Raw genomic sequence first — 11,766 nt, forward strand, 5'->3', positions numbered from 1 at the left:
TGGAATATTGCTCGTGCTAAACGCCCATATTCTGATGGCGAATTTGTTAAGAAGAATATGGCTGAAGTTGTTGCAGTGTTAGATCCAAGTAACACAAAACTTCAGCAACTAATAGCACAAACACCAGTTTCACGCCACACTACAGAGAGGCCTATCTCCCAGATCAGTGCTGACGTTGCAGGCAAAATGATGTAAAGAATTCCCTTGCATTCAGCTTAGCTCTTGATGAATCCAAGTCTTAGACAAATAAATATCATTAAAAATACCGCAGTATTTTTACCCTTTTATCTTTATTTTTGGCAGTCTAATTTTATGTTACTGAAATGCATATTTTTCTTAGATGTTCCAGTAGTTCATTACCGTGTTAAATACGCTCAATATAGTTACAACAATCATCAGTCAGGATTTTGAAAACATTTGGTATATATGTACATCATGATTACTGAAACTAATACAAATTAAGTTTAAAAAACTACATGCATGAATAAATATTATTGCATACATGGATTTCTTAACACATAAAATTTTTGTAACAAAATGTGTACGTAACAATAAAAACGTGTGAGTAAATTTTGTTCATATCTTGTGGCTCTCAAATATCTGAAGTTAAAACATTAAGTTTGGCCACCCCTGAATTAGATCATGCACTACAGGCCCTTTGGCCCATCATGTTGTGCTGACCTTTGAATCAATGCCAGGATCAATTTAATGTTCCCTTCCTGCATAGTCCTCCATTTGTCTTCCATCCACAGGTCTATCTAACAGCCTCTTAAAAATCCCTAATGTATCTACCTCTACCACTACCCCTGGTAATTTACCACTCTGTGTAAAAAAAACCTACCTCTGACATCCCACTGATACTTTCCTCCAATTGCCTTAAAAAATATGTCCTCTGGTAATAGCAAGTCTGCCCTGGAAGAAAGTCTCCAGATGTCCATGCTATCTATGCCTCTTATTATCTCGCTCACCTCTATCAACTCACCTCTCTTTCACTCAGAGAAAAGCTCTAGCTTAAGCCGACCTCCACCACTCACTTTAGCTCCAAATCTTGATAAAATCTACCTCACAATAATCAGGCAAAACATTGCCTTTAAAGTTTTAAAGGCTCTGAGTTAAAGGACAGTTAAGTGCAGATGGAAGTTCCAGCACAACATCTACAAAAAGTTGCATTCTCATTTCCTTTCTGAATTAACTCACACAAAATGCTGGAGGAACACAGCTGCTCAGGTAGCACCTCTGGAAGTGAATGAATAGTCAACATTTCAGGTCAAGACCTTTCTTTGCGCTTCTCATCATCCACTTTGTCCCATCAATTGTTCTATTTGTTAGCAGAAGATGTGCCCTCCCCAATAAATGCCACCCAATCTCACTAACAAGTTGCCACTACTCTTATATAAAACATATAACCATATAACAATCACAGCACGGAAACAGGCCATCTCGGCCCTCCTAGTCCGTGCCAAACTCTTAATCTCACCTAGTCCCACCTACCCGCACTCAGCCCATAACCCTCCACTCCTTTCCTGTCCATATACCTATCCAATTTTACCTTAAATGATATAACTGAACTGGCCTCTACTATTACTACAGGAAGCTCATTCCACACAGCTATCACTCTCTGAGTAAAGAAATACCCCCTCGTGTTTCCCTTAAACTTCTGTCCCCAACTCTCAAATCATGTCCTCTCGTTTGAATCTCCCCTACTCTCAATGGAAACAGCCTATTCACGTCAACTCTATCTATCCCTCGCAAAATTTTAAATACCTCGATCAAATCCCCCCTCAACCTTCTACGCTCCAATGAATAGAGACCTAACTTGTTCAACCTTTCTCTGTAACTTAAGTGCTGAAACCCAGGTAACATCCTAGTAAATCGTCTCTGCACTCTCTCTAATTTATTGATATCTTTCCTATAATTCGGTGACCAGAACTGCACACAATATTCCAAATTTGGCCTTACCAACGCCTTGTACAATTTTAACATTACATCCCAACTTCTGTACTCAATGCTTTGATTTATAAAGGCCAGCGTTCCAAAAGCCTTCTTCACCACCCTATCTACATGACACTCCACCTTCAGGGAACTAAGCACTGTTATTCCTAGATCTCTCTGTTCCTCTGCATTCCTCAATGCCCTACCAATTACCCTGTATATTCTATTTGGATTATTCCTGCCAAAATGTAGAACCTCACACTTCTCAGCATTAAACTCCATCTGCCAACGTTCAGCCCATTCTTCTAACCGGCATAAATCTCCTTGCAAGCTTTGAAAACCCACCTCATTATCCACAACACCTCCTACCTTAGTATCATCGGCATACTTACTAATCCAATTTACCACCCCATCATCCAGATCATTTACGTATATTACAAACAACATTGGGCCCAAAACAGATCCCTGAGGCACCCCGCTAGTCACCGGCCTCCATCCCGATAAACAATTATCCACCACTACTCTCTGGCATCTCCCATCTAGCCACTGTTGAATCCATTTTATTTCTCCAGCATTAATACCTAACGACTGAACCTTCTTAACTAACCTTCCATGTGGAACTTTGTCAAAGGCTTTGCTGAAGTCCATATAGACTACATCCACTGCCTTACCCTCGTCAACATTCCTCATAACTTCTTCAAAAAATTCAATAAGGTTTGTCAAACATGACCTTCCACGCACAAAATCCATGCTGGCTACTCCTAATCATATCCTGTCTATCCAGATAATTACTAATACTATCTCTAAGAATACTTTCCATTAATTTACCCACCACTGATGTCAAACTGACAGGTCTATAATTGCTAGGCTTACTTCTAGAACCCTTTTTAAACAATGGAACCACATGAGCAATACGCCAATCCTCCGGCACAATCCCCGTTTCTAATGACATCTTAAAGATCTCCGTCAGAGCTCCTGCTATTTCTATACAAACTTCCCTCAAGGTCCTGGGGAATATCCTGTCAGGACCCGGAGATTTATCCACTTTTAAATTTCTTAAAAGCGCCAGTACTTCCACCTCTTTAATTGTCATAGGTTCCATTGGCTAAGCACCTTCTCATGGCATGGCCCATCTAGTCCTGAAGAAGGGTCTCAGACTGAAACTTCAAATGTTTATTCACTTCCACACATGTTGCCTGATCTGCTGAGTTCCTCCAGCATTCTGTGTGTTTTGCTTTGGATTTCCAGCATCTGCAGAATCTCAAATTTATCCTTTCTAAATTAACTGGCTCTAATTTTTAAGACTTCCCTCTCTCTCAAATTATTTTTAAAAGATGATTTGGAAGATGTATTTCACATATTTTAAACAGCTTTGTTCCCCATCACTGAATATAATTGTTGCATTTAACCCCCATACCCTTTAAAACACTTTATTTAGATTGCGCCCTAGAGCAGCTTAACTCTTGGGAACACAGACCAGGCTTAAAATGTCCAACTTCAACTTAACACTTAATGTTGATCTAATTTAGGGATTTTCCTTTCGTCTAATTGCAAAAATCTTCTTTTCAGAGCCTTGTTCTTGCAAGCAAACGCAAAACCACTTTGCAAGGTTTGGCAAATGGAACAAGTGAAGGTCAGCACAACGTTTTACTGCACCAGCTATAAGATCAAGGTTCAATTCCCCTGGCGATCTGCAAGGAGTTTGTATGCTCTCTCATGACTGCATGGGTTTCTTCCGAATCCTCCGGTTTCCTCCCACATTCTAAAGATGAATGAGTTAGGGTACACGAAAATGATTCCTGGATTGAAAGGTTTATCATATGAGGAGCGTTTGATGGCTTTGGGGCTGTACTCACTGGAATTCAGAAGAGTGAGGGAGGATCTCACTGAAACCTATAGAGTGTTGAAAGGCCTTCACAGACTAGATTTCGAGAGGATGTTTCCTATGGTGGGGTGAGCCGAAGACCATAAGTCACGGCCACAGAATAGAGGGATATCCATTTAGAAAAGGGATGAGGAAGAATTTCTTTATCCAGAGAGTGGTGAATCTTTGGAATTCATTGCCACAGGAGGCTGCAGAGGCCAAGTTGTTGGGTACTTCTAAGGCAGAGGTTGATAGATTCTTGATTGGTCAGGGCATGAAAGGATACGGGAAGAAGGCAGGAGATTGGGGCTGAAAGGGAAATGGATCAACCATGCTGCAATGGTACAGCAATTTCAATGGTCCGAATGGCCTAATTCTGCCCCTCTATCTTATGGTCTAATGAGTTGTGGATATGCTATGTTGACACTGGAACATGGCGATGCTCGCAGGCTGCCCCCAGCACGATCCTTACTAATTTGATTTGTTGTGACACATTTCACTACGTTTTGATGTATATGGGACAAATAAAGCTAATTTTTAATTTTTAAAAATCTTTAGTACGTAGGAAAATATGCAATCATCTGTTTTGGTAGAGAAAATGAGAAAGGCAGAGTATTTCTTGTAATGGTGACAAATAGAGAACTGTTGATGTTCAAACTGACCTTGGTGTCCTTGTACACAAGTCACTGGAATTTATAATGCAGGTAGAGCAGGATGTTGACGTTTTGTTATGGGAGGATTTGTACACAGGAATAAAGATGTATCTCTGCAATTAAATACAGCTGTGGCATGAGCATATCTGGAGTACTGCAGGAAGGTTTAGTTGTCTTCCCTGAAAAAGAATTCACCTTCTGCAAAGGGTGTCATCATCATCAGGTGCCATGCCCAGCCTGAGCTTTGACTGCCATGGCCCACGCACTCCTGTTTTGGGTCAAGTGGATCAATTCATTGGTATTCATTTCCAGTTCTATGGCTGCTGTCTCCATCATCATTTGTCTCTGCCTTCCTCTTGCTTTCTTCCCTTCAGTCTTTCCCATAATTACCGTGCATTCTAACTCCTCTCTCCTAATCATGTGTCCAATGAAGTTGCGTTGCCTTTTCATGATCTCATACATTATTTCTCTTTTCGTGCTTGCTCTGTTCATGTCATCCTCATTAGATATTTGTTTCATCCATGATATTCTTTGCATCCTCCTCAAAAACCACATCTCTGCTGCTTCAATTCATTTCCTCATGTTACGAGAGCAAAGGGTGTGCAGAAACGATTCACTAGACTAGTTCTCGGATGGCAAATTTGCCAGGAAAAGAGTGATTGAGCAGATTAAGCTTGTAATCTGTCGAGTTCAGATGACAAAGAATGAGATTTCATTGAAGTGCAGAAAATGTTCATAAGACTCAACAGGGGCCAATCCAAAGCTTCTACATCTTTCCTATGATGAGGCAACAAGAACTGAATGCAAAATCTTCATGAATAGAGCAGCAGTTGAAAGGACTGAATTGCCTACTGCTGCTCTTAATTCCAATGTTCACATGTAAATCCACGATTCACAGAACATTATAGCACTGTGCAGGCACTTCAGGCACAATGTTGTGCTGACCTTTTAAACTCTTCTTAAGATCAATCCAATGCTGCCCTTCCACATAGCCCTCCATTTTTCTTTCATCCACAAGTCCCTAAAATGTCCCTAATGTATCTGCCTCTACCATCACCCCCAGTAATGTGTTTAATGCACTTACCACTCTGTGTAAAAAAAACCTGTCTTCCTGCCACCCCCCCCCCCAATACTTTCCTCCAAACTCATTAAAGTATGCGGTCTTGTAATAGGCATTACACCGTGGGAAAACGCCTTTGGATACCCATTCTATCTATGCATTTTATCATCTTGTTTCTCAACCCCTTCAATCCAAAGAGAAAAACTTTAACTTAATCTGAGCGCTGCCTCTCACTTTAGCTCCAAATCTTGATAAAATCTGCCCGACAAAACTGAGTCAAAGCATTGCCGTTAAAGGCCTCACAAAATCTAACCCTACGCCCCATCATGGGAGGTGGAAATGGGCAAGACCGACCAACAGGACTCTGGGGAAGCCGTTTAGGCCAATCTCCTGTATAGTGGATACAAAGGATTACAGAAACATTGACGAACTCCAACCATATCATCGACTTTGGATGATGGAGACAGGAGGTCTCAATAGTCTATGCTCTACTGGGAGCCATGAGCCCAAGAAGAAAGAAAATCTCCTTTAAAGCAGGGATTCCCAACCTGGGGCCCACAGACCCCTCGTTTAATGGTAGCAGTTCATGGCATAAAAAAGGTTGGAAACCCCTGCTTTAAGGCTTCAATTGACCTTTAATTCAGAGCCTTTAAGTGTAGATGCAACAACATCTATGAAAAATTGCATTCTCAATTCCTTTTTAAATTAACTGGCTCCAATTCTTACACACACTCTCCCTCTTGCATGGATATAATTTTTTTTTTTGAAAAAGATGATTTGGAAGATGTATTCAACACATTGCTCCTCACCACTGAAAATATAATTCTGTTGCATTTATCCCCCATACCCTTTAAAAGCACTTTATTTAGATTGTGCCCTAGAGAACCCTATCTCATGGGAACCCAGGCCAGGCTTAAACTGCCCAACTGGAAGTTAACTTAATGTCTTGATCTAATTTGTGGTCTTTACTTTGGTCTAGCTATAAAAATCTTTTTTTCCCAGAGCCTTGCACTTGCAAGCAAATGTAGAACCACAGGGCAAGGCTTGGCAGATGGAGTAAGTAGCCCTCCATTTTACATTCACCCATGTGTCTATCTACGAGTCTCTTAAATGTTCCCAAATGTATCCAGCTCTACCACCTCTGCCAGTGCTTTCCATGCACACAGCACTCTGTGTAAAAATCCTACCTCTAAGCTTCTGCCTGTACTTTCTTCCAATCATCTTAAAATCAAGCCTCCTCGTATTAGTCATTACTGCTCTGGGAAAAGGCACTGGCTGTCCACTTTACCACTGCCTCTTATCATCTCTATCAAGTCACATCCCCCTTTGCTCTAACTTTTACATATGATTTCTAAGCGCCGAAGTTCGATGCACTGGCTAATTGCAACAAGTGTGGCAGTACAAGAGTTAAGCTACTAGACATTCTAGATCACCAATTCAGAATCATGAGTGTCGTGAGCAGGATCGGGCCCCTTATCTAAGGAAGGATGTGCACGAAGGGAAGAGGGCCCAGAGGAAGTTGTCTATTATGGAAGGGTTAATGTCCGAAAGATGAGCATTTGATGGCTCTGGGTCTGTACTCACTGGAGTTTAGAAGGAACGGGAAGACGGTGAAATCTCACTGAAGTCTTTTGAATATTTAAAAGGCCTAGATAGAGTGGATGTTTCCTACAGTGAGTGAGTCTAGAACCAGAAGGCACAGCCTCAGAATAGAGGGACATTCCTTTAGCATGGAGATGAGGAGTAATTTCTTTCAGTAAATTCTTACAGATTCAGGTGATGAATCTGTAGAATTCATTGCTATGGACAGCTGTGGAGGCCAAGTCACCGAGTATGTTTAAAGTGGAGGTTGATCGTTTCTTGACCAGTAAGGGTGTCAAATGTTACGGGGAGAATGGGATTGAGAGGGATAATAGATCAGCCACGACAGAATAGTGAAGTAGACTCAAAGGGACAAAAGGCCTAATTCTGCTGATATGTCTGATGATCCTAAATCCCACCATGGTAGTTGAAGCACTGAAAATCAAACAATCACACAGAAGAAGAAAAAAAATCAAGCCTCAGTAATAGATTGTGTATAAAACTGCTGCTTTTCCTTGGTGTCTGTAGTGTGGATAACTGTACATTGACCCAGACTGACTGCCCTTTGTAAACACTGCCTTATACTGGAACTCAAGTAATTGCTGATGTTCTCCTTGTCACCTCCAGACACACACACTCAAGCCCACAGTAAATATTGGTCTAGTCCAAATAGCCCTCAATGACAACAGCAGGAAATGCTGGCACAAACCTTTTGTAAATACCAACACACTCCTAGCACAGCTGAAGATATTGTTTTTCCAAGGCTCAGAAGGCTTTACCAATCTCACAGACTCATGATAAATACTTGTAAGAAGCATACAAAGGCTATATCAATCCCAAAGACTCCTGGTAAATACTCCAGAGAAGCAATCCACCTTCCCCAAAACAGTGACAGAACCCCAGTACAGAAACACCGACAAATCCTTTCCCCCTCACCAAGGCTGTCCCTCAAGCAAATTGTTTATTGTTCCAAGTTCCTGCATCTGCAGTCTCTTGAGTCTCCACGGTCCTCAATGCAGTGACACGCTGCCAGGGACCCCACAGACAGCAGCAAACTCCACACTTCCCGCCATCTCTTTGGAGGTCACACCACAATCAACAGAGCACTGACAATTCTCCTCGCATGGAGACGAAACATTTGCAAATAAATTGCTGAGATCGGAGAACAACTCAACCCAACTATCAACCACCTAAGCTGAACATCTTCCAGATTCTTTCCAGTTGGTTTACTGACCAATACAGAGTGTCTCTGGTGCTTCCCGCTCCCTCCCCTCTCCCTTCCCTTTTGTCCAACATGACCCCCCCCCCCAAAAGCTCTCCTTCCACTCTCTGTCGATAATAGAGACCCATATCAGAATCAGGTTTATCATCACTCACATGTCATGAAAGTTGATTTGTTATTTTGCTTCAGCAGTACAGTGCTCCAGTTTCTTCCCACAGTCCAAAGACATACCGGTTCGTAGGTTATATTGTCCTGTGATTAGGCTCGAGTTATATCGGTGGGTTGCTGGGCAGCACAGCTCAGTGGAATGGAAGAGTCTGTTCAGTGCTAATTTTTTTTTTTAAAAAATGCTCGTCTGCACACCATGGTTGTAACATGTGATTATTTAAGCTCTGTCACCTTCCTGTCAGTTTGAACCAGTCTGGCCATTCTCCTCTGACCTCTCTCATTAACAAGGCGTTTTTGCCCACAGAACTCTTGCTCACTAGTTTTTCTTCTTTTTTTTCCCCCACACCATTCTCTGTAAACTCTAGAGACATGTGTTTGAAAATCCCAGGACATCGGCAGTTTCTGAGATCCTCAAACCACCCAGTCTGGCACCAACAATCATTCCAGGATCAAAAATCTCTTAGATCACAATTCTTCCCCATTCTGATGTTTGGTCTGAACAACAACTGAACCTCTTGATAAGATCTACATGCTTTGATGTATTGAAATGCTGCCACATGATTGGCTGATTAGATATTGCATTAAGGTACTGTATACCTAATAAAGTGGCCACGCGGTCAGTTCTGCCGCCCCTAAACACACCTCTGCCTACTCTATTAGAGGAAGAACATTTCATCGTTACTAGTCCTGTATTCCCCATTCCGCGTCCCAAAGACTCGCAAATTATTTTACTTTTGTACTTCATGCCAAATTCTATATCCAAAGTTACACTGGCTTCCGCCAGCCTTTCTGAGCGAATATCCTGATCGGCCAGTGGGAATATATTCTCAGCTTCCCTTTTGGGTTTTGCTGTCATCTACAGGCTTCGCCCCTCTGGTTACTGCTTCTCACGCCGGCGGGAAGAGTCTTCAATTACAAACCGTTCTCAGTTTTGAGCAACACCCACAAAGCTGGAGTAACTCAGCAGGTCAGGCAGCATCTATGGAGAGGAATAAGCGGTCTACGTTTCGGACCGAGACCCGCGTTCACAGCCTTGAGCGAACCTGCAGGTCTTAATTTTCCTACGCTTTAAAGCGGAACAACTCCTCAGCCTCACACCCCTGGTACCCCGCGAGTCTGTGATGTTTAAGCCTCGCAATCGAGCTGGCACGGGGTGTCTGGAATCGAGCGCCTTTCCCCCTCATTACCTTACGGTCGATGAAATTGATGTATCCAGTCAACGCTGGAAGCGGCTCCGGGAGCACGCTGTTCCTCCTCTCTGCGCCGGTGGGTGGTTTGGAGTCCGCGCCCCGCTCGCCTTTAGTCGCGTACAGCACCAGCAGGGTCCCACACGTGGAAAGCCCCAAAAACACTGCGATTAGATGCCGCTAGACAAACGCGTGCACGCACACAGAGACACACAAAACGGGAAAATTACAAGCACAAAAGTCAGTTTGATATTTCAACTAAAAGCATGCAGAGTTTCAAAAGATAGTTTAAATCATTTAAAGTTTAATTTTCACTGAGCGAATTACGTGCTATATTCTGACAATGAACATAATAAAGGAGCATTTTGCCATCAAAAAAAGTAGTTTTCCCCCCCTCGTATACAATGTATAGAAATTACCACCAGTTTCTTCATTCTGTCTCTCTGCCCCTGGGTTTCGATCCCATCGCTCTCTACCTGCACCTCTGCATCCCCTGGCTCTTCGGCAGTGGTTGCTTAGAAAACAAAATCACACACTCAATTTGCAAATATTGCACTCGATGCGATGGGAAGCAGACCTACGGAGAATTTCGCAGTTTCCCCCTCTCTCTCTCTCCCTTTTAACAGCATCGCCACGCTTCATGCTGCAGACTCAACCCTCCGGACTCGGAAGTCTTCAGGACTCCGCGGGGTCCCAGCGCCCGGGCTCTACAGGCTACGTTGCAATAAAACAAGATACAGTGCAATAAATGTGGTAATTCTACTTCCGTTTTTCCTAGAAAATAATTCCAGTACTGGCTACCTACATAATATAAAAAATATAACGCTCCTCTGTAAAATGAGGGAAAATAATAATGGTTTCACTCTTAATTCTAGTACTGACAAAGAGAGGGTCTTTAAGAAAGGAAGATTAAGATTTAAAATCTATAAATATAATGGTACGTATTAAAATCATTTAACCCAGCACTGTAGCAGGTTTTCCAACCTAATCCCAACCCTCAATCCTCGGTTTTACAGATCAGGAAACCTCTTTCAAGAACCTTTTTTTTAAAATGAAATAAGCTTATCAACCATCAGGTTCCTGTATCTAGTGTGAATAATTTCACTCACCTCAACACTGAACTAATTCCACAACCTATGGACTCACTTTAAAGGATCTACAACTCGTGCTCTCAATGTTTATTTGTTTATATTTGTACAATCTGTCTTCTTTTGTACATTGCTTGTTTGTCAGTTTTTGTGTGTAGTTTTTCATTGATCCGATTGTATTTCTTTGAGCTACTGCGAATGCCTGCAAGAAAATGAATCTCAGGGTAGTATGTGGTGACGTATACATGCTTTGATATAATGTTTACTTTGAACCTCTATTACCCTCTCAGGAGGTGCCTGGGAATATTGCTACATTATGGTAAAATGTTGCAAAGTAAACTTACTAATTTTACCCAATTCAGACCTTTTTTTAAAAATTGTCATTCAAAGTGCTTCTGAGAGAGAGGAGCTAATGAAATGCAGATGATCACGTCTTACAATAATCAGGAGAATATAATCACATCAAATCCTTTCAGAATAAGCACCACCCCCCCCCACACACACACACACCCCAACTCCTTGCATTTGTGTAACCAAGCTATTTTAATTACAAGCCCAGAGAGAATTTGCCAGTCTGCTACTAATCATTTACATCATCTACTGAGCAGACATTGGAAGGGTGTCTGATCTATTAAGATGGATGCAGCAATGTCTCAAATGTGGATAAAGAGGTCATGTGACCGCTGAAAGATGACTGAGCACAGCAGCACTGATCTCAGTATTAGTTCATCATTCGTTTGCAGCCAGTGAACTGTCCAGTCTATTGCAAAGTCCTGGGTTAATTGCATCCTGTTCAAATAGAGCCTTATCTGTGGGTGAGACATCAAACAGAGGGACAGGCTGCCCACTCATGCGAATCCTGCAGCACATATCAAAGGCGAGCACAGACTGTCACTCGGGTGTCCTAACCTGATACTTAGCACTCGGACACTATTCCTGAATTAGATTCAGTTCAGGGGTACTGGAGAGTCGGGTGACAGGGAAGGGAAGATCCGAGACAGACGAGAGCAG

General features: G+C 42.2%; 1 protein-coding gene across 3 annotated transcripts in view; it reads right to left on the bottom strand.

The window, feature by feature from the left end:
- The window catches only part of st6galnac5a (ST6 (alpha-N-acetyl-neuraminyl-2,3-beta-galactosyl-1,3)-N-acetylgalactosaminide alpha-2,6-sialyltransferase 5a), a 69,042-nt gene extending 58,720 nt beyond the window's left edge, over positions 1-10,322 (bottom strand). For 2 of the 3 annotated variants that reach the window (XM_059983811.1, XM_059983810.1), the window contains exons 1-2: positions 10,087-10,322; positions 9,668-9,847 (exon numbers count right to left, since the gene is read on the bottom strand). In XM_059983811.1, coding sequence (XP_059839794.1) covers positions 9,668-9,847; positions 10,087-10,101 — 195 coding nt within the window. In that variant the 5' untranslated portion in view covers positions 10,102-10,322. The remainder of the gene's footprint in view (positions 1-9,667; positions 9,848-10,086) is intronic. The other variant, XM_059983812.1, reaches the window with a different exon arrangement.
- Positions 10,323-11,766: the final 1,444 nt, after the last annotated feature.

The sequence above is a fragment of the Hypanus sabinus genome, chromosome 11 (assembly GCF_030144855.1).
Source record: "Hypanus sabinus isolate sHypSab1 chromosome 11, sHypSab1.hap1, whole genome shotgun sequence".
Taxonomy (NCBI): domain Eukaryota; kingdom Metazoa; phylum Chordata; class Chondrichthyes; order Myliobatiformes; family Dasyatidae; genus Hypanus; species Hypanus sabinus.